At 42.7% G+C, this 22,792-nt stretch overlaps 2 protein-coding genes and 1 long non-coding RNA gene across 3 annotated transcripts; 1 reads left to right on the forward strand and 2 right to left on the reverse strand.

Moving 5' to 3' along the window:
- The first annotated feature begins 757 nt into the window (after nt 1-757).
- Nucleotides 758-15,291, forward strand: NSMCE1 (NSE1 homolog, SMC5-SMC6 complex component). Its single transcript, XM_030002260.2, is given in 9 exon segments — nt 758-1,251; nt 1,499-1,642; nt 10,191-10,312; nt 11,532-11,609; nt 12,309-12,455; nt 13,415-13,531; nt 14,462-14,582; nt 15,066-15,100; nt 15,103-15,291. Coding segments are annotated over 9 exon segments (999 nt in total). The 5' UTR covers nt 758-1,052; the 3' UTR covers nt 15,139-15,291.
- LOC121232609 lies at nt 14,482-16,255 on the reverse strand. The gene is made up of 2 exons (XR_005931429.1): nt 15,323-16,255; nt 14,482-14,594 (listed from the first exon to the last, which is right to left on the reverse strand). It is a non-coding gene; the product is annotated as an uncharacterized LOC121232609 (long non-coding RNA).
- Nucleotides 16,256-16,575: 320 nt separating this feature from the next.
- On the reverse strand, nt 16,576-22,153 carry KDM8 (lysine demethylase 8). Its single transcript, XM_030002259.2, has 7 exons — nt 21,611-22,153; nt 21,151-21,317; nt 19,671-19,803; nt 18,725-18,766; nt 17,805-17,954; nt 16,899-16,991; nt 16,576-16,800 (listed from the first exon to the last, which is right to left on the reverse strand). Exons 1-7 carry the CDS (start codon nt 22,112-22,114, stop codon nt 16,636-16,638), a joined length of 1,254 nt encoding a protein of 417 aa, XP_029858119.1. The 5' UTR covers nt 22,115-22,153; the 3' UTR covers nt 16,576-16,635.
- Between the last annotated feature and the right edge of the window lie 639 nt (nt 22,154-22,792).

Genomic DNA, 22,792 nt, shown 5'->3' on the forward strand with positions numbered 1-22,792 from the left:
CGCGCCGCAGAGCACTTCCCCGCCGGCGGCGCGGCCCGGCGGAAACGCCTGTCTGCCGCGCGGGCACGCCCCGCCCCTCCCCTCCCGCTGCCCGCGCGGCGCCGCCTACGCGGGGCGGAGGCGGCCGAGCAGGCGCGACGGCCCCGCGCGGGACGGCGGGCAGGCGGGGCCCAGCCTGGCTGCTCGCGAAGCCGTGGCGGGGAGGAGCAGCCGCCGCACCGCCGGGGCTTTCGGCGGGACCGCGGGGGCACGAACACCGCGGCGCCCGGCCGGGGCTCAGCCAGGCCCACCTCCTCCGGAGCCGCGGGGAGCGCCCGTCTCTGCCGCCGCCCCGGCACCAGGCGCGCCGGCCGCCTCGGGACGGTGCAAAACAGGCGGGGGGGGCGGGACGTGTGTCCCGTTCCCTCCCCGGCCGCGGGGCGGGGCCGCCGCACTAGCGAGGGGCGGGCGCTGCCGGGCCCCGGCCCGGCCCGCTGCCGAGCCGATCGATGACAGGCGATCACAGCGATCGCCGAGCTGTCGAGCAGCGGTGTTGCAGCGGCGCCGGAGGCCGGTGGGTGAGGCGGCCTGGGGGAGTGGAGCGGAGCGGGGCGGGGGGGGGCCCGAGCGGCCGGAGGCCGAGGGGGGACGTAGGCCTTGGTGGGGTGGCGGGGAGAGGGCCTTTTCTCGGACGGTTGCCCGTGGCTTCGCCGGCGGGTCTGCGGCCCGAGGGCGGAACGGGCGGCGAAACGGCGGCAGCGGCCGGGGCAGGCCGGAGCCCGGCCGGAGGCCGCCGGTCGCTCTGCCGCGAGTTCAGCGCGCTGACACGGGAGCCGTTTCACGTTTTCCCGTGGGCAGCTCCCAGCGCGCTGCGGCCCGACGGCGCGCCCGCCTCGGCATGTCCCCCGCGCTGGCGGCGGCCTGGGCGGGCGGGAGCGGCGGAGGGCGGTGTCCCCGGGGCGGGCTGGCCGGCTCGGGCCTGCTGGTCGGCGACCGCCGGTGTGCGGGGCGGAGGCGGGGTGCTAGGCGTCGGGAACGTCAGTGCACGGCGGTGTTTCTCGGTTTGGTCTGTCATGCGGTCCTTTGGCCTGGAGGAGTTTGGGAGTCTGGAAACCTCTTTTTTCTCGTGGACGGTTAAGGATTGTTTGGCTGCAGTGGCCAAGGAATTTCCTGAGATGCTTTTCTTTGGTTCTGATGCTCTTCAGAACGTTTGGAGGAGGATTTTGTTCTGTCGATTGTTACACGTACAACCCTACTATTTTCTGTTTGGGGGTACGATAGCACAATGCCTTCGTTGTTTTATTCTGTAGCTGAAATTAGTTGGAGTTTTATCTTTTGCATCCTTCTCCTAGAACCTTGGAGTTAGTCACTGTCCTTATTCTGAGCACAACCTGGGGGATCTGCCTTTTTTCCCCTGATGCAATGTTAGAGAGTTTAATTGAAATCTTACGTATGCTTGGACTGTGTATTTTTAATTTGCGTGAACACATGCGTTAATTCCAGCTTACACCTCTTGCAGCATTTGAAGCCTGGTGGAATACTGCAATGGCAGCTCAGATGACTGACGCTCATCGACGGTTCTTGCAGGTCCTGATGTCTCATGGGATAATGGAAGGATCAGAAGCTAGGAAATTACACAGGCGCTGCTGTGAAATCCATAAAGGTGTGTCTCTTTTTCAGAGAAAAAGCAGGGAGATGGAAGAACTACTTTTTTTTTCCTGCTGCAGCTTACAAACAATTAGATTTCTGAAGACCATACACCATGTAAAAAAAAGTTTAAAAACTTAATGATGTGACTGTTCTCTCTCTTTCCTAAAGATAAAATAACACAGCAATGAGTAAACTTAAGTTTTAATCAGGTCAGACTCATACAGAGCACTTTGTATTTTAGCAAAGATGTTTTTTATAGGTTATACGTTTTAAAAAAAAAAAATAATTTTTGACACCGATAGTGCTGAAATTTCCAGATGTTTTTCTTCATACCTAATTGGAAAGATTTCCTTTGGAATATATGAAGCATATGCTGTTACCCATCTTGAGTAAATCTGTCACATCTGACTGATTACACGGTCAGCTGGTTAGTTTTAATATGTGCTATACCAAGCTGAATTTTAGGGCACATGTAAGAAAAATTTGGTTGCATACTATCAAATCTGTTTGAAGTTGATGTTCAAACTTAAATAGTACAGACATGTGTACTCAACTCGATAAGGATTTTTCTGAGAGATCTGCTTACAGATCAGAGATCTGTATTTCATCTTCACTAATTTTGCAAATGTGCTGGGCACAAACCCAAATAAAGCTGTAATGAACAATGTGTTTAGCACTAGTTAATCAGTAGGTATTAGATGTGCCAGTTGCTGTTTCCCTGAAGATAGTAAAAGAATAAAATTCCTCTATTTTCATCTTTCCCTTATTTATGAACAAAATTGAAAAGGACAAGGAATGTGTAAGAACAAAAAGTGTCACTTAAAAGGAAACACCCAAATGCTGTTCAAATCAGTGATTTTAAACCATTACTATTGAAAGGCAGATAACTCCAGCAACTGTTGTTTAAAGTACACGTTCTGAGATCTAATATGCACTGAATGTATGTCTCGAGTTATTTCTAGTTCTCTAGTATTTATGACTTTAACAATAAAAGCCGTCTTAACAGTTATTTGAAGGGTTTAGTCAGTTCAGGATATCTGTGTGAATGTTGAGAGCTGAAGCAGTAACTGCAGGGGAATCGAACTATTCAGTTGCCGGTGGCTAACCGGGATGATAACTTTAGCATCAGTATTGCTAACTATTCTTTCTCTCTGTTAAGAGAGAGGGGACTGTAGTCGCCAATGCACACAACCTGTTGTGAACTCCATCTTGCTTTGTTGCCACAAGTGGAGTCCTTTCTGGGCAATGGCACTATTTATGTATTTTCCTTAGTTAAAAGGAGTCAAACAGACTCCATAGGTTTGCAAACTCTCCAGAGCCAAAGGAGCTTATTTCATCACCTGCCCAAATTTCCAACTGAAAAAATGGAAGCGTGGAAAAATAACGTTGCTTTTTACAGGTTGACTCCTGTATTTGTGAGAACCAAGCTGCTGTGATTTGTAAAAGAATTTATCATAAATGCTAGAGATGGCCTAAGCCAATAGCATGACTACAATGAGTTTATTGTGTGTTAAGAACAAAGAACCCTAAGGAAAAAAAACTTCACAGCTAGATTGCGTTTTCAGTATGCAGGATCAGTGAGCGGTACTGCAGTAAGAACTGACAGAGTTACTATTCATTAGGAAGGTTTATTTAATAGAATGATTTAGAAAAAAATGGCTCCATCACAACTGCTGCCTACCTACCAAGTATTTGATATTTTTTCTGCATAGTGACCATTGATGTGCAATGGAAAAGTTTGTGAAATTACACAGATACAGTGTGGGAGTTTTAACTGTTAAAGTTTTATCAAATGCTCTACCTAGGAAAGCTTTTTGTCATGTTGGGAGGCAAAAGGATGTTGAACTTGACTCACTGAATGGAACACATTTGTTTTATGAGCAAAAGAACCGGCAATTTGACAACCCCATTCTTGTTAGGGGCAAAGTTAACAGTATCACAATTTACGAGGTCATGGCAATAGCATTTTTATGCTCAGCCTGACTGGACTGTTTCTAGATGACGTTCTGATTTTGATGTAGTTTTCTTCAGATACATCTTAATACTGCTTACTGTAATCTGAACAATAATTTTCAAATCGGATCAAAGCTAATGTTACTAAAACTAGCTTATTTGAATTAATTCCTTTCTCTTGCAGGTTGTAAGCATTACATAACAAGGCTGTCTCCTATCCATGACATTGGTTTCCTTAAATACAGAAGGATAAAAGAGCTGCATGAAGTGAAGTCAAGTCATATAGTAACCAGCCTGTGCAGCCTCTGAGCAAAATGATCTGAAAACTTTCCCTCCTGGTGTTTGGCATATTCTCTTGTTCTGGTTTATTTCAAAATCCTAAGCCTTTTGGCCAGGAGGTACCTTTTTACTTTTCATGTATCACCTGCATGCTTCATGTTAGCAGACAAGTGTCTATGCTAAAATCTGCATGCAGCTCTGAAGGAGAAGCTCCAAACGTCTATCACAGTGCTGTGTAGGACCACTAGGAAGGGTACAATTCAGTTAGGATACAAACTGCAGGCTTGTCAAGGAAGGTTCTTATAATTGCTAATACTTTTTTACTGGAATCCCTTAGTGCATGCTGTTTCTGTCTGCATTGTGTTATGGCTTCTCCAGTTATGAAACACATTATAGTAAAAACTTAAGTGCAAAGTTAAAGACATCTTGCAGATCTCTAGCATTATAGAATAGCTAAGGTGCCACAACATTCTCAGCATCCTTTCTTGGGTGGCTTTGTGTGTTGTCTGTGGGTGCAAGCTGGCTTCTCCTTTGTTTGTGTAGTCAGGGAAATGGTAGTATCTGAGTTGGCTATTGTTGGATCCCTTTACAAGACAATACATAGACTATTAATCTGACCCTGACCCCAGCCTGAAATCAGGAAACAGTAAAAATAGGAGAGTTTGTAGTTATTTTTCCTGCTGTCTTCCAAGCCAGCTGAAGTTCTTTAATAACTGAAGCTCTGGGTTTACGTTACTCTGAATAGTGCAGCTGGAAATACGGTGCCCCTCTCGTGGAAAACACATTTCTCTCTGTAATAGAATGACTTTTTTTTTTTTTTAAACAGATCATGACATAAATATTGAGATTCATGTGCTCTCTATCCTTTGATAGATTTCTGAGTTTATCTATTTTTTCTTGGATTCAGCACATCTTCATTTGACGAATATTTAAATATAACAATATTGGGTATTTTCGTGACCAGCATTTTATTTTCCAAAGACATGGTCGTTCACAAGTGCTTTCCTTGCAACGTTCTTCAAGGCCAGAAGATTAACAGAAAAACACAGATATATTTTCTTTTGCTGTATTTTTGATGAACCTAAGGATGATTTGGAAGGACAAAATCAGGTTGCCTTTCAAACCAATGGCCGTATTTACTGAAGGACTATATTAGGTAGTATTTATAAAATTAATTATAAAATGTAACTCTATGTTAAGTTACAGTGCAGTTCATGAGAAAAATGGCTGATACAGTCCATACATGAAAGGAAGTTTAGAAAAATAGAAGAATGAGAGAAAACTGCTTTTTTCCTGCCTATTTGGATGTACAGAAGGAGTGTACTGGTTAACCATTCATTAATGTTCATTGTATCAGACTGGCTTTTGACTAACTATGTTTTGTATTTTGTTTCACTGGTTTGGTATCTGAACTCAGAAGAAAATAACCATTAGTGCCACTTTAGTCTACAGTCATACCAATTTCTTAAGCATAATATATTTCATGCTTGGCTGTTGAAAGACCCACTAAATAAACTATATAAGAGAAACAGGGATTCATAGAATAGACAAGTATTGCTTGTTTTTGCTTTACATCTTTTGTATGTCTTTTGGTATTTAGTATTCTAGGAAGAGCCCCAGCAGCTGCTCCTGTATGTGATCCAGTGTGCTTATTATGCTTATATCTTGTCTGCAAAGTTCAGCTAGAGCTTAGGGGAATTTTTCTTATCTGTGGTGGAATTTGCAGATAACCATCTGTTTTATCAGAGAAGTGTTTGCATTGCAAAACAACAGAAAAATCCACTGTACTGTTGTTTTGGTATTTCGCTTTATAGTGCATCAAATATGTCAAAACTAGAAAAATAAAACATGGCTCCTGGCTCCCCAAACTAGGCGTTTTTGTGTAGACAATGAAGAATATCACAAAGCACCAACAGAAAAGGGACTGGGGAAGATCAGTGGGAGTATAGACAGTGAGATCACACAGTTCCTCAGCAGTACTTTGCTATAGTGTAGTGAACGCTTTTAAGTAAATGCACTTCAGTTATTTTTCTTGCGTGTTGGGGGAGAAGTGAATGCTGAGGAAGTGTTTTGGTGAGGATGAGATGAGGTTTTCTGGTCGGTGGCTGTACTTTCTCCCATCTCACCTGCATCATATTGCCTATTACTAGTTCTGGAAGCCATGCTCCTGCCAGGCTTAGTAGTATTCTTGTATCTTGTCACAAAGCTACCCACTCTACAGGGACTCTGCTGTTTTTACTGTGGATTTGTATCTAATTATCCATAGAATTTAAGGTCAGAACGAAGAAATCTATTTTTGTGTCCCATGTAATGCAGCCCATATTTTCTGCTAAATATTTTTTGCTGCATATCAGATGCCTTGTAGCTGGATTGAAACATAAAATGTACTCATTTAGATGTTCTGGTAATGAAGACTGACTATATGCCTTGGGTCAAAATTCAATATTCCCTGTGTTAAAAAGACTGAAAAAAGATGGGATATGTCAGTCTCAAGTTGTACTGAACCAGCATTATAGCAGAGTGTAGGTGTTGGTGGCCTAGTGGTTACACTTTAAAACTGAAGTCTTGGCTGTGAGTCCTTACTGAAGTTCATTAGAACTTTTCAAATGTATCAACACTGCAGTGCTGGTGAAAATCCATCTATGCTGTTTGAGTAACTATTTTCCTTCCCTAAACTCCTTTGTAGACTGATTGGTTTTGGTCTAGATTGTTGTGTTGCAATATGCTACTAGAAGCAGCAACTTGTTTTATTTCCCAGTGATTCTGTTTTTCATGGAAAGGCTGAAACAGCTGTCATAGATGTATGTGTAGAAAGAGGGTTAATGTGAATGGTTTCATGAGAGTTTAAAATAATGTAAAGCAGGATACATATAAAAAATTCAACAGTGAATGACGTAGTCTAGTCCATAGTTCAAACGTCATTAAGCTCCCTGAGACAGGGATTGCCTGGTTTTATGTATTTATGTATAATACCTTGTGCTAATACAAGGAAGTGTTCTGGCTTGGTTTTGATGTTGTTAAACAGAAGAAAAAAAAAAAGGTATTGTACAACATGTTGCTGCGAAGTGTAATTAAGAATGTTTCATTTTTAAAGAAGTTTGTAAAACAAGCTTTTAGATTCTCTTACCAGTAATGGTCCTGTTGCTTCAGTTTTTTCTAGCTATAATAAAGTTAGATGGCAGCATTTTCAAATCCTGATAGGGAGCTTCTTATTATATTAATCGTCGTGGTACTAGGAGAGTAACTGAAGAAAATGGGGGAAACCCCCCCCCCCCAAACTCCACCACATTTTTTTCCTTAAAGAAATAAACTTTTCTGAATGTTTTACTCTTCTTTTATTCTTCTGTGAAATGAAAACTGAGCACCAGTGACTTAAAATCCAAAGTAATTTGTCATGTTATTCTTCATGATTTGTTCTAGTTTTTTGTTGAATTCTAAAGTTTGCAAACTTATTAACTCTATGCCAAAAGCTGTTGCATAGTTACTAGTTTTTTTAATACAGTTTGGTCTTGAAAATCAGCCATAAATACCAACACCGGTTGTCAGTAGCTTATATTACATCTGCTCAGTGTTATCAAAGTAGAAGAAAAACATGACATTTTCATAATGCTGCCTTGCAGACTAGAATTGTACTTAATCTTCTGTTTACAGAGAACATGGAAGCTGAAGTACATAGATATAACTATGTGTTTAGGTTTTATATGAGTAAAGGTCCAATCTCTTTATTTTAAAGCAAGCATTCACTCAGCTTATTTGTAGGCTTTTGCTGTAAACATGGGAGCTCTAATTTTATAATGGTGCTAGTATATTTTTAAATTTATCATGAAGCTGTGGCATCTCAGGCTAATCTAAGTAATAAAGATTCCTGTTGTTCGCTTGTCTTTAAGCAAGAAAATTTAAAACAGTGCCTATTGAAAAGGGATAATTAACCAAGAGTGTAAGTTTGTTTGTTATGCAATCTGCTGTTGGTAGTTTGCATACAGGCACATTCAGAAAAGTTTCCAGTTTCTCTGAGCACCTCTGCTTTATCTTCAGTGACGAATCTGTTCAGCTTTTCTGTGGAAAATATTTATTATTAAGAATTTGTTTAAATTTAGGAAAAAAACCCACCTCAAACCCCAGAGTATTTGTGTTCCATTTATTTACTGTTCACTGTTTCCTATTTGCTCATCTGCTATCTGTCATTGAACTGAAAGAATTTATTCTAAAAGAAAAGGCTCCCAAGCAGTGTTCTCAGGGTAACACATAATGAGCTCTCTTTCTAATGCTGTCACACGCTATCTTTATTAAGTGTTCAAGCCTGAGAATTGTTTATTGACAGAAAGAATAATACCTGGTTCCTGCATATACTTGGTTTTAAATGCTATGAAGAACTTCGTTGTGTTCATAATTGAGTACTGGAATAACAATTTGCTTTAATTTTTATGTGACTGAAAACACATTACAGTAAGTATATCTGTGATACAGTATTAGTTGAGATTGCATTTTATGCCCTAGAGAAGGAAATTATTTATTTTCTGTTACAAAAAATAATTTACAGAAATTGTAACTAAGTCTTAGTTTTTTGAGGTTTTTGGTTTTGGGTTTTTTTTTAAGGTACTACATTTTACAGGGAAAGTTATTGGAAATTAAGACTTTTCAAACAGTTTAATCCAGTATTTTGGAAGTAGGGTAGTCCTGGCTCTAGAATGCATCTCACATACTCATGTTACAACAAGGTCTTCTTAAATACAGTCTTTCGAAGTAGTAGTGACACCTCTGAGAGATTTTACCAGAAGAAAAAAGGACAAAGAGATTCCTGTACCTGCATAGTCAGAATACAAAGATTGTGGATACCTACTGAATGAAGATCACATTAGTTTATCTAATTTCTCATCAAATCTGTTGACAGTAAATAACTTGTTTTTCAGTAGTAATGTATTTGAATAACCTGTTTCTATCCGATCATTCGCTATGGCTGCCTGTACAAGAACTGTTTCAGAGAGGTAAGTTAAATCTTTTGCAAATAGTAAAGGGCATTTATCATTTCTTCTGACTGGAATTGTAAATTGACCAACTTTTTAGATGTTAAAATTGTTAAGTGCAGCTTTTGGTGTGGTCTGTCCCCCATTCATTTTTTATGGAGAGTTTATATCCCTTTTTTTCACAGAAGATCTACTAGAGCAGCCATTCATCTCACATTAAAATGTTAGAGCTGTTGTACAAAAGAATATTCTTCTGTTGCCCTCTTTGAGATTTGTCACTAATGCTCACTGGCTTTGATGTGTGCGGAGTGTTTCCTGCTGACAGGTGCCAGGCAGGTGGCACGACAATTTGACAAAATTATACTTACTTTAATATTATATTTACTTTATTATTGCTATTGCTGTTTGTTGGGTTTTTTTCACTTAAGGAGTCTTACATATCAGAATCACGAACTTTCTGGGCAGGAGCCTCTTGTGACTGATGTTTTTGCATTGGGCTATGCTATAAAGTATAGTGGGGTTTTGAGAGTGGGACCTCTGTCTGATGCTGTTACACAAGTGATTGCCTCTTGTAACTGAGAATAGTATTAAGTTAGTGATAACTGGTAGTATTTTTTAGTATTTTGAGTATTATTTTTCTAAAGTTATAAGCTGTTACTTAACTGTTTTTTAAACCCTAGCCTGCTGAAGTCAACTGGAGTTTTGCCACTGACGTCATTTTGTTTTGGATGGAAACTCCTGAGGGCGTTGTGCTGTTGCTGTGCAAGCAAAAGCCATAGCACATGCTTCTACAGAATGACTCCAAAGTCCATCTTGATTATGCCTATGATAGAACTTCTGCTAGTATTTAATTTGTTTGTAGAACATGACACAAGATATTACGTGTATTTCTACAATGCTAGAATTTAAGTTTTCTGGTATGTAACTTGATCATTTACATGCCATTAATTTGTGAAACAGAACGCAAAGAAACAAGGAATCCCTTGTGTGTAAACAAAAGCATGCAAGTAATTTTTGTATTGTGCATAATAATTTTTCCTGGTCGTGTTTTATTTTGAGTTAAACTTAGTTCAAGTCACTGTAATTAATGGATTAATGCGGTGGGTTCCATACAGCGAGGCAGAATGTCTGGACTCTTTCTCTAAACTCTGACTTTGAAGGAGCAGAGCTTCTCTGAAGGCTAGTAGTCAGCAGCACAAGAAAATTATATGTCTGCTGAATGTAGCAGATCTATTTGAATTCTGCCTCACTAACATTTAGCTCTTTTACCCAGGAAAAAAATGTTTCAGCAGATAAAACATAAAAAGATCTGCCTGATCTGTAGTTGTTTGGGTTTTCTGAGTATGTGCTTTTTCTTATCTTCAGTCTACTACGCGCATGATAAACTGGATGATTTCATCAGTACCATTAACAGCCATCTACAGCCTTTGTTTATGCAGATCCGGAAAGGAATGTCAGAAGGTGATGGGAGAGCACATTATGCTTTAGTAAGTATGTGATGTGCTGCCATCGCGTGGTTTGGCTTCTCATGACCAGCGCACGGATGGCAGAGGGAGCCTCAGCGTCCCTGTCTCCAACTTAAAATTAACCTTTGAATAACGTGCCAGTAAAAGGTCTGCACACCTTCCAGTTGTAAATGGGCAAAAAAAATCTAGCTGTATGTGTGCATAATAAACATAAGGCTGCCCTAACTGCCATCTTTGGATGTTAGATTGACTTACCTTAGGGTCCTTTTCCTACAGTATAATAGAACTGATATTTAGAGAAAACAGAGAGAATCTAGAACTGAAGGCTGCATGTGCCAGTAGGCTTCTTACTCTTAGCAGTGTCTTGTGTGGTTTATGCGGGGCTGTTCCACTGTTATGCTGACAGCTGCTGTAGAAGCTACTTGTAGAATAGGGAAGTGGGAGGATAAACTGCCAACGGCCTAGGTGCGTGGACATGGAACATGGCAGCAAGGACTACAGCAGCATCTGATTTATTTAGCATAAACATTGCTTAAGTGCTGAAGTGAGATTTCTTTTTCACAGGAGACTTTCTTTCTCAAGATGAATTTTTAAACTAGAAAACACAGAGAGCCCTCCAACATTAGTTTTCTTTTTCTACACAGTTGCTAAGGAATGGCCTATAAAACGTTTACCTAGATGTTCTGCAATGTGCATGTCAGAGACGGAAGGTTATATAGTAATTTCAAAAGACCATACAGGAAGTATTCTAACATTAGCTGCTGCTTTTAACGTTTCTGGGTCATTTTGCCAATTAACTTAAGCTAATAATAAATAGCAGCAGCATGTGCAATAAGAATATGAAATATAGGTGACTGTTTTTCACAGTGAAACAAAAAAGTGTATTATGACATAGTTAGTGCTACTGTCCAGCACAGTATCCTGGTGTAATATGTTAGTTCTACTATATAGAACTAATATTCTATATAATTCTGTAGCGGGGAGGCCCAGTTGTTTAAGAGCTTGGACTGGGCAGAGGCAGCTATGGAGAACATCTGGCCGGAAGATCAGGGGTTATAAAGAAGGGACTTGAGAACCATCGAGTGCCATCTTTAAGGAACAGCTACTTTCATGCTACTTAAAGAAATGACGTTTCTGTTAATTGTAAGGTGATGTATTCTTTAGCCCAGAGGATCTTTTACAATTTATGGTGTAGAAATACAAAGGCACTTTGATTTCAGTTTAAGTATTTTTTTTGTAGGTGAATTTGGCAGAAACTGAAATAACTAAAATGGCATCAGACTATACAGAAAATGAACTAGAATTGTTCAGAAAAACAGTAAGTATGTCAGTAATTAGTTAGTAAATAACATTATTTGTGAAGGTACCATCTTAAAATGAATGGAAATGGAAGTGAATGGAGATGTGGTTTAGGAACTAGTTGCCATCTTACCTAAGTTTATCCTAAATTGAATGGGAGGGTGGGGATGGGAGTATATGCAAGTAATGATTCCCTGTTGAAAGTCAGTTATTGGTAAACTGAAATCAGCAATAAGGGAGTGCTCCTTGGAGTTAGTGACTTGACATATCTGCTTTTAGTTAAACAAACACCTTCAGGATTTTCAGTTGTGATTGCTACAACCTTCAAGTGCCAGGTAGGTTCCGCAGTACTAATGACTCCACAGTGGACAAACTTACTTTAGTAGTCAGAGACTTTCCCTCAAAAGAACCTTGACAAAAAGCAGGTAAAAAGCAACAGAACTGTCACCCCCGAGTATGCTCAAGGGTCTCTGAATGCAGCTTCATTTAGGCAGCACTGTTCAGGTCTATTTGTGGAAATGTTTTCTTGGCAAAGATTAAAACTGTCAAGCTAACAATGACTGTTTCAGCTTTTGGCCTTTGTTCTACAATCCTGGTTCAAGCCATATACTGTAGTATATCTCATATGTATGGATGGTAAAAAAGCTGCACTGTACTGTAAGATGTGTCTATCTAATAGCATGTTTTTTTTAATAGTTGAAAATGTTTCTTTCTGTAGATGGACCTAATCATCTTATCAGAAAATGGCTTTGCCTCTTCTACAGATATTTTAAACTTGACTGACCAACTGAAGACAAAGAAAATGAAGAAAAAGGAAGCGGAACAAGTGCTGAAAGTTTTTGTGGAGGATAAGTGGCTCTCTGAGGTAACTGCTGTGTCTTCAAGTGTTCATATTTTAATAGGTCCAGCTATTATTTTGTTAGGGATGTGATGGCTGAAACCGGAGCTGTTCTTTAATGAACGATGGCAAAAATGGTTTTGTAGGGCCTGTGCTTATTGCTGCTGCAGTGATTTTTGCAGAAGGGGTAATACATTTACAAGGAAAAAGTCCTTGGGTAGGTCTATACAGGTCAATGTGGTTTCAGTTTCTTGTACCTGAGCTAGGTGGGTATGTGTGTACAGCCCTGCATTGCAACGTACAGACATCCTTTGTACGCAACAGCATGGCATACTTAAACTTGGAGCAAGAGCTGTAGGGCGATCAGTGCTGTTAGTTACATTTAGAATATCCTGGAAAGCAGCGAGGGCAAACATGTTGAAAACTCCTGTACCAGAAATGCATGGGCCACTGTGCATGTTTTTAAATCTCCTTTACTTCACGAGGGAGAAATTGAGATTAGCTTGCTGCATGGACACTGCAGTTGCTTGCCAAGAGAAGCGAGACCTCAATCCCTTTTCTCCAGGATTCATTGCATCATAGAACTCCAACCTGCTGCCACATGTTTACTTACGTTAGAGTGATTTAACAGAAATTTTCAAAGATACCTCAAGCAGTAAATGCCTAGAAGTTGCTGAAAGCCAGTAGAATTTCTGCTAACATGCAAATGGAGGGTCCCAAAACTGCATGTCTTTAAGGAGAGCATGCTTGCTCATCTGTACCTTCTAAGGACTAGACCTCTTAAAGGTGTGAGATCTTGATTCTCATCCTCTAAACAAGTGAATTCTGCTACTTCAAAAGTATTTCAGTTTTGCATTATATCGGTGTCAGCATGTTAGTTTCATGATGGCAGAAAAAAGTGGATGCCAAATGCTTGCTAGCAGGTGGTTAGAAAAGTCAAAAAAGGTAAAAGGAATTAAATTAAGTCTTGCCACTTGTTTCCTTAGAGAAATGGAGAATATACTCTGCATACTCGCTGCATAATTGAGATGGAACAATACATTCTCAGCAACTACCAAGATGTGGCAAGGAAGTGTAACATCTGTCACAGCCTTGCCATCCAGGTAACGTTTGTTTTATTACCTCAGTAGGTATCTGCCAATGTACTTATGTGGTCATAGCTGAAGTTTGTGATACTTTACTCTGAGTAATTAGGCAGGCACTGAAAAATTCTGGTCTTGTAATCTGGTAATGGTGCCCATGTATATAAACATGCCTCCCCTCCCCTTTTTTTTTTTTTTTTCCAGTGTAGGTATTTTATCTTCTGTCTTTGGAAAAAAACTTGTCTTGGAGCAGTATCTCCAAGTATAAACTTGGAGAAAGCAAACTCACCCAATGAGGAACATGATTGTGCTGTCTTGCTTTCCAAAGCCAGCAGGCTAGAGATGAACCCCTTATCCTTAAATAGGCGTAACAGTTAAGAGTTAGCTATCTTACATTTGGACCTTACAAACAACAGTCTTCATGTGACACACATTCATCTTTGGTCCTGGAATTTTGGTTCAGGAATTGCTTGTGTCTTGGACTTCAGAATGAACATGTATGCTTATATATAGCATGCTAAAGCACTGTATTGTGACAGCTGGTAAGTTGGCAGTTTAGTCTTGCGTAAGTGGTTACAGCCTGAACTCCTATTCCAAAACTACAGCATTCTCTTGCTCCTTGACCCTGCATCTTCTCCTCTTCCCAACTAACATACTTCCATGTTACTTTTTCCATCCCAATTGGTTTCCTTTATTGCACCCAAATAGCTCAGTGTTGTTTGTCTTTCAAGGTAAATTTTGTCCGTATAGGGAAATAGTATTTCCTAGCTTCCAGGAAAATGCCTCTTTTTATCATTTACCACCTTTCACTTTCGAGTATCCATCAACTGTACTGTGAGAACCATTCTTTGGAATAAAGCACTGCACATCTGCTGCCCTTTGTAACAACTTTATGTTAAGCTGAAGGACAGGTTAGAAAGATTTTTTTTTTATCAACACTTCTGATTTCAGAGCCAAATATGTGAATCCTGTGGAATTGGAATGCATTTACCTTGTGTCAGAAAGTACTTCAGAGCTCAGACTGAACCACGCTGTCCGCAGTGTAATGATTTCTGGTCTTGTGACATTCCAGGTACCAAGCAACCTATTTAAAAAAAAAAAATTGAGTGTAATAATACTAGAGAATGGACTGATATTCAGTGCCACTGCCTGTATTATTTATAACTGTAGCCGAATATTAGTTATTTCTGACTTCAGTTGTATGTTTCAGACAGTACACCATACATGGGCAACACTGAGCCCTGAAAGTGCAAGGATTATGCCTTATGGTCACTAGCAGATCCTGTGCAGATTGTTTCTAACATCATTAAAGTGTGTTGCAGGGGATGGGGCTGGGCAGGTAGGGGACAGACACAACACGTGACACTAAGACTTCTGCAAATACTGAGTTTCCAAGAGGAGCACAATCTCTTTGGAACTCCTCTATTTAGCCAGGGAAATTGGACATTCTGAACAAGAACATAGGAATATATAAAGCATTTTAAAAATCTGGAGGTTATACAATATTATCCTTTTTTTGTGTCATTCATTAACCTTCCTTTTGTTTTGTTTACAGGTATGAATCGGATAGACTCCCAGTCACCATCAAAAACAGGGAGAGCAGAGAAGAGCTTCATTCTTGGCACTAGACGATGCTAGTAAAACTCGCTTTCAGTGAAAACTTTTTTCCCCACTCGCAGAATAGCCGGACTGTATTGTATTCATTAGTAACAGTGCATTGTTCAGTGTACTTACTTTTTCCTGAAGTTTTACGGATTTTACAATAAAACGAACATCCTGAATGAAAGGATCTTACAAAAAAAAATCATTGACCTTCCTGTTCTCCTTCTTCACAGTTATGCCTGCACAGCTTTCTTGGAGGCTGTTTTGTTTATGTAGTTCTCCATATTCTTGGGTTCTGACTCTCAGTGCATGTTTGGGAATGAAAGATGCCAATGTTTTTAGTCAGTCCTGCAAGCTGATCTATGCAGGAGAGCTATTAGCAGAAGCCTTTCTCAGCAACAGTGTTCCCTATTCGTACAGTTTCAGTTACACAAATGAAAACGCAACAGGGCTTCAAGTAGGTGAAAAATCCATGCAGCGCTTGAGGTCTCCTCACTGAGGCAGCTGGCTGAATATCTGATCTAGGGCTAGAGTCTGAACACTTTCAGTTAGCACTTTTGCTTGTTTTTTGTCCCTTCTTAGACACAGAAGAGTTCATCTGACATAAGGCCAGGTCACGAGCAGCTGTGTTCAATAAGAGAAGGAATATTCCCATAGTCAAAACGATTGGGAAGGAGTAGGACAAGACTTTTGGGGCAATGCCAGCTTCTGCCTGCAAAGTGGTGAAAAAAATTACCATCTTCAGATTCTTTTAGTTTTTAGTGTTAGCACTTCCCTTGCCAGTTTTATGTAAGGATGCTTTTTTCCTTTAAGAGTGACTTGAAAAAAAGACAAGGACTAGATACTGCCAGGTACCAGAATGGAATGGTAGCATATCTTTTCCTTGGTAGAAATGTGTGACACTGCACAAGGCAGAGTATCAGCAGTTCAGCTCACGGTTAATCAAAGTATGATTAAGCTTCAGTTTATTTAACTGCAATTAAACTATGGATTAACTACAATTACGTTCCTAGGCCTTAACACCAGTAACTTTCTCCATATAGGAGATTAGTATCTTTCATATTGAACGTTTGGGTAACACCATCCCTCATTGTTTACTTAACTCCCAAATTTTACTGTTATTAAATCCAAGTAGAAGATAACACCAACCTGATGTTCCAAATACAGTTTGAAGCAGAGTCCTGGCAGTGCCCGTATATAGAGCTGTTTCAGATGTACACACACATACAAGATGATGGCCTAACAGATGCTCTTTATGAGGAGTTCATGTTAGAAGCATCCACAAAAATAAAGTGGCTGTAGCATCTTCTTTCCATTTACCCATCCAGATTCTTTCACCATGCTGAAGCAAGAGTGTGTTATTTTTTGGGTTTTTTTAATCCACCTCAAACCCCTGGACAGGGAAGAACATTCTCACATTCTCATGCTTAAAAAGAATTCTCTTGTGAGAAGATACCAGATGCTACTTTTTCTGATTTTTAATTCCTATTACAAAGCTCACAGACTTTATGCGTGCTTCAGAGCTATGACCACCAGAAACTGACAGAGAAGCTGATATCAAGCGATCGTACATAGTGCCAATATTTAACTGGAATAAACAGAACCTGTCCTGGCATCAGAATACAGGACTGAAATGCGGCCTTTCTGAAATTGGGAAACGTAACTAAGTCAGGATCTTCCACGTCAACCTATAAAAAACAAAAACAATCATCAGTAGAATGTCTTTACTCAAATATGATTTGATAAAGTAACATTACTGATATTAAAATTTCAGGCAACTATTTACCTGACTAGTGTTGTGAAGAATTTGGCTTTCATGTGGGTACAGGTTTTCTGAATCTTGTGGAGAACATAGACGGATATACTTTCTTCCAAATACCTGTATACATTACAATAAATGTTTTCCATCTGTCATTAACCTGCACATGACTGGGAACTGTGAGCCACAGCTGGCATTTAACAGTAAAATATACCCGATTACAAGAAACATTGTTATCTTTGTTAGTAATAAACAGAGACTGGTATAGTAAAAAGTTAAACCAGACTATTGGAATTCAAGTACCTGTTCCCTTGGAGCAGCTAAGAATTCAAAGTACCAGGAAATGCCTTTAACCAAATTATTTTAAATTTGAAGTTTAAGGCACCCAATTGATGCAATGTTATTTGGGCTCTAGGTAGCTAGAAAGTAGTTAGAAGAACTGAGAAGGAGGAGGTTGAGTCTTCAGTGCAGTTCACATCAGGAAGCAGAGGCACCCACACAGAGTGACTGCTCAGCTTCCATATACTCCTTTAGCTCTTATTTCTGCGTCATTGTCATGGTTTAACGCCAGCCAGCAACTAAGCACCACGCAGCCGCTCACTCACTTCCCCTCCCACCCAGTGGGATGGGGGAGAAGAATCGGGAAAAGTAGTAAAACTCATGGGTTGAGATAAGAATGGTTTAATAGAACAGAAAAGAAGAAACTAATAATGATAACACTAATAAAATGTGCTTGTGGCCTAGAAGATTACATTGAGCATTAAGTTGCAGTAGTGACACATGCAATAGAATAGCAAAATAATACCTGCGTAGTCTCTATCCTTCAATGGTTCATCAAGTTGTCTGCTACCCTTGTCTCTAACACTTATATACCGTAAGAATTTTTTTGAGCTATAGCATTAATGGCATGTGTAGAGCAAGTAGAATACAGACCTGGGCTAAAAAATTTTGCTGGGGATCCTGATGAAGAGGTGAGATAGTGCCTTCTGGACCAAACCAAGCGTTAATGGTGATGTCATCTTCTTCGCCTTCCCCCAGGCAGCAGTAGTCAGGGATACTGATATCCTCTTTCAATTCTGGGATCTACTCCCATAAAGAAATAAAACATTAAAAAAGGTATGTGCTGACTTGCCAAAGGTATGTAATTCATAGAACAGAGGAACAAGGCTTGACATAAAGAAAGCAGATGACCTGCTTGTCCAGCAAAGGCAGGAGAGAAGCAGCTGAACTGCTAGGAATCTGCAGGAAACGTCCTCACACTTTCTGTCCTAGCTAGCAGACTCTGCTGGAAGGAGAGGTGGGAGAAAGGGGTTTCTCATTCTTCAGAGACCCTTTGCTTTAGCAGAAACCAGAGAAACCCCCAAGAATAAGCAGGTTTGTTCTTCATGGAAAAGGAGCAGATGATCTTTTATACACTGAGCTTGCTTCTCCGTGAGATTCCTTTTTACAACTCCCAGCAGCCTAATCTCTGGTTAACTGGTACAACGTTTCAGAATATGGTGAACATATCACCACCGAAGACCGTTTCCTGTCCAAATCTCTTCCCTGACTTACATATTCTTTGGGGAAATGCTGCTTTCCAGGTGATATCCCTATAAGTATATGCTACATTGTACTGAAACAGCACCAAGATTGAATGTCTTCACCCCTGAAAGGGTTTTGTTTCCATGCCTTTCAGCCAATGGAATAAACCCCTCCCTCTGTTCCTTCAAATCATGGGAATAGAAGCTTAAGAAATACTGTGAATTCTCCCTATGCCCTTCCATCTAGTAAAGTTGACATCCTCAGAGATGACTTGTGCTACAAAGGGAACGCTTGTCTGCAGAAAGATAAAGACATTCACTCAGTTTTACCTGATCAAAAAGCTGGTGCTGGGCAAGGTATCCCACACTGTTCTGAAATTACAGCAGAGAAAAAAAAAAAAAATGCATAGTGACATACAGGGTAAAACTCCTCAGTCAGTTAATTTACTTCTAGGTAACATCCATTTCCAATGTCCTATTTCACAGTACTAGAATTGTTTTAACAGTTAACTAGTATAAGGGGTCTTCTGAAATAGTAACTTAGAGCTACACTGAAACTTTAAGAGTGTAGATATATCCCCACGATCAACAAATTATCTAGCTCAAATTACTGGAAGAAGCCTAGCTATAATCCTATGCAGTCTCGACAGTTCTATTGTCAATCCTGTGACAATGCTGTGCATCTTTATAGCTAGACCCTGCTGGTACACAGGCTAATTCACCGTCACTCCCTGCAAGTATCTTGACATTCTGTTCCAGGCTGCACCGTGGACCAATTTGCAATGGCACATGGTCCTTCCTGCCAGGAGACTAGGAAACAGAAACGAGGGCTTCAGACCCTCGCCTGTGAAAGTAAAAGGACATTCAATTGCTAATCAACTTTCTATTTTTTTTACCTGATGGCATGTGAATTTGGGTCTTCATCCTAGATCTCACTAAGCAGTTTAATAATCAAGAGGAACAAAACTCCTGGCTGAGGATCCCTTATCCTTAGACTCCACCATTCTGGCTTTTGCTGCAGAAGCTATCTATCTATTCATCAAATTCCAGCTGCTGTACATTTGATTATACATAAAAATCAAACCTAGCTATTGTTGCAATAACTATTTGTAGCTTCAGGTCTTGAAAATATGTCAAACCATTTAATTCAGAGTTGAGCTTATAGCATACCCCTCTCCCTTGACATCACCTCTAAGCATGTTTGTTCTAAGCAGAAATTCTGTACCAGTAACACACTGCTGTATTTGGAGATGCAAAAAACCAAGAATCAACAGACCTCATTCACAATATACTGGTTGATGAAGTCACTAACAGTCATGAGCTTCTGAGACCATTCCTCATCTGTGTATCGGGTACCCAATTCCACGGGGACTGTGCGGCACCCTGCGACTTGACAAAAATAGTCCACGCTGAAATAAAGAAAGTTCCATTACCCTTTTATACTGCTCTTCTTACTAACTTTGAATGTAAGGCAATCAAAATCAATCTTTTAGAGTAATAAAACTCTACTACCACGAGATTCTTCTCTCTAAAACCAACCAACCAGAGACAAAAGGCAGCAGAAAAGGATGCAAGCAGCAAGGAAACACGCAGTCAAACTTGTGTGTATATTATGCCACAATTGTCTGTTTTGTTTTAAACCCCTGTTTACCTCAGCTAACTATTGTTTCCTAATGAGCTGAGCAGATTTAAGCTGTTGGTCTCTCTTGCCTAGGGATAGCTAATCTTTTTGCTGCCTACCGCCACATTTGCTAAATAAAATGTTTTACCTTTTTATCATTAATGCTAGATCAGCTCTCTGTCAGTGCCAAATTCTGTGTACAGGTGCCAATAATATCCATCCTGGCTAAAGTCAAAGGAATTACTTTGACAGGTGGTATACATCTCTCCACTGATGATGATATTAACTAAATGGAGAAGTTCATCTTTTTAAGGGTCTGAAGTTAAGCAGTGGCATACCTTCCCTCAAAAAAGAATAAAACCCCTATGAAATAACAAGTGTCTTCAGTTACTGTCAATTTTACCCTTGGCTGTGGAACAAAAGTAATTGCTCAAACTAAGCGTGAGGGGTTTTTCCCCTTCTCTAAGGAATCAAGCTTTATCTCACAAATGTTCACTTCACAGTATTGGAAATGCTGGCTCCATTGCTTACATTACACAAGCGGCACGTTATTAGTTGCTTCTGAATAGCGGCATCTGAAACTCAATGCTCAAACACAACACTGAACAAACATCAATGCTTGTACTTGTGAATGAAAAAGCCAATCACGCTTACTCACGCATCTCTGAAACCCACTTTCCATTGCACTAATTATCAGCAAGTTCCAAGCCATAAAAATCGCTGATCTGTGTCTGACAGACCCACTTCAGATGTGAGCAGCTCACCAGAACAGTTAGCAACGTGTGCTCGTCTAGTTTCCAGGTGAGCAACAGAGTGTCAGTCAGCAATTTGCCAGTGCGCTCCCCAGCACGGCCCCAGGAAGCAGGGCTGCGGGCTGCCTTCCAGCGCCGTCCCGGCCAGCTCGGGGTTTCCCCACCGTGCAATGCTCTGGACGGTTTGATGCACTGCCCTCATTTATGGAGCAACTTCTACAGAGCAAAGACAACACCGCAGCAGGAAGGTGCTGCCAACAAGTCACTGCCGACGGCACCTATCTTCTGTGAAGGTCTCTGCTGCTCTACCAAGCATCAAGATACCCGACACAGAAAACAATCCTCGCCCTTATTAGGAGAGGGCAGAAACTCTTCGTTCTCACCTCCACTTCTTCATACACTGCCAGTGGTCCATAATCCCCTCTAAGACCACAGGCTTCTGTGGAATGAGGTAGTTGTCTCTGAAATGCTCCAGCGAAGGGCAGTGAAGGTGCGGAAGCTCATCTTCTGGCTGCACAACTGGCACTGGACGGGGGTCAATCCGGACCCTCTGGAACACAGACATCCTCCTTCCACAGCTGCCAGCGAAGGCCCCCGCGGCCGCCCCCCCCGTCGGGCCGCGCACTCCCGGAGGGGGAAGGGAGGGACGACAGGGAACGCCGGCCCCGGGGCGGCGGTGGTGGGGGAACAGGCGACGGGGACGGGGGTGGAACCCAGGGGACCCCCGGCGGCGGGAGAGCGAGAGGAAGGGGGTTCACGGGGAACCCGCGGGGGCGGGGCCGCGAGGGCAAGGGGGGCGGGGGGGCCGCGCGGGCCAGATCGCCTCAGGGCCGCGGGCGGTACCTTGGCGCTCCCCTCCGCCGCGGCGCGGCGCTTCCCGCGGGGCAGGCGCGCCTGCAGGACGCGGACGAGGCGGGCGAGGACGTTGTCCAGGACAGAGGCGCCCATGAGCAGCCCCATGTCGCAGAGGCGGACGGCGGGCGCCAGCGGGCGGCCGGCGGCGACCTCGGCCAGCGCCCCAAAGAGGCAGCCATAGGCGTAGACCTGCCGCCAGGCCTTGCTGACCTCTCGCCACGGCCCAGCGTTCAGCTTCTCCCAGGAGTAGTCGCGCAGGACGTCGCCCAGGCGCCGCAGCGCCGCCGCCGCCGCCCTGGGCCGGCCCGCCGCGCCGTAGAGCAGCCCGCGGGCCCGCCGCAGTAGCGGCGGGATGCAGTCCTCCACCTCACCGCTCAGCGCCAAGGTCAGCCCCTCCTCGGCGCCGGGCAGCAGCGCCCGCACCTCCGCCCACAGCGCGCTGTCCGCCGCGGAGCCGGCAGCCGGGCCCTCCCTGCCGCCGGGCGCCGCCATAGCAGCGCACCTCCGCCGGGCCTGGGCGGGCCTCGGGGGCGGCGCCGATCCCGCCCGCGACCCCGCCTCAGCGGCTGAGGAAGCGGCGTTGGCGGGAGAGGCGGGGTGCCCCCGCCCCGCCCCGCGCGCGCTCCCTTCCTCCGCCGCGGTGAGCCCGGCGGGGCTGGCGGGTGCGCGGCAGAGGGGCCGGGTGCCGTCGGCGCGTTGGTGTCGGGCGTCGTTACCTCGTCCTCAGAGCTGCGGCTCCTCGGGTGGTGCCGCCTTTTCTTTGCACTGCTCTTCGTGGGTTTTTCAGAGCACGTTGTCGTAGTTGGGAGTTTCTTGGCTGCTGTAAGCCGGCGCTCCAGGGAGCGGCGGACGGAAGGAGCAGTTCCGCTCACGCCGGGCCGATCTGTCTGGCGTTCGTGCTCTTATGCTGCTGCACGTCTTCATGCAGCCGCGTAACGAACCGGAACGGGGACCTCTGCTAGGTTAAAAAACACCCGTTTTCTCAGCTTAGTTTTGGCCTAGATCAGCCTCATCGCCTGGTTCGTCACGTAACTGCGTGTGCTTTGGCAGGTGTGAAGAAGGGGGCGGTGGGGGGTTTAGGCGGGCGAAGGAAGTGGAGCCATTCCTGTCGGTGGCATTGCTGTTTTTTTGCTGGGTTAAAGGCTCTGTGAAACCGTAGCCCAGGTCTCC

This window comes from Aquila chrysaetos, chromosome 25, assembly GCF_900496995.4.
Source record: "Aquila chrysaetos chrysaetos chromosome 25, bAquChr1.4, whole genome shotgun sequence".
NCBI classification, from domain to species: domain Eukaryota; kingdom Metazoa; phylum Chordata; class Aves; order Accipitriformes; family Accipitridae; genus Aquila; species Aquila chrysaetos.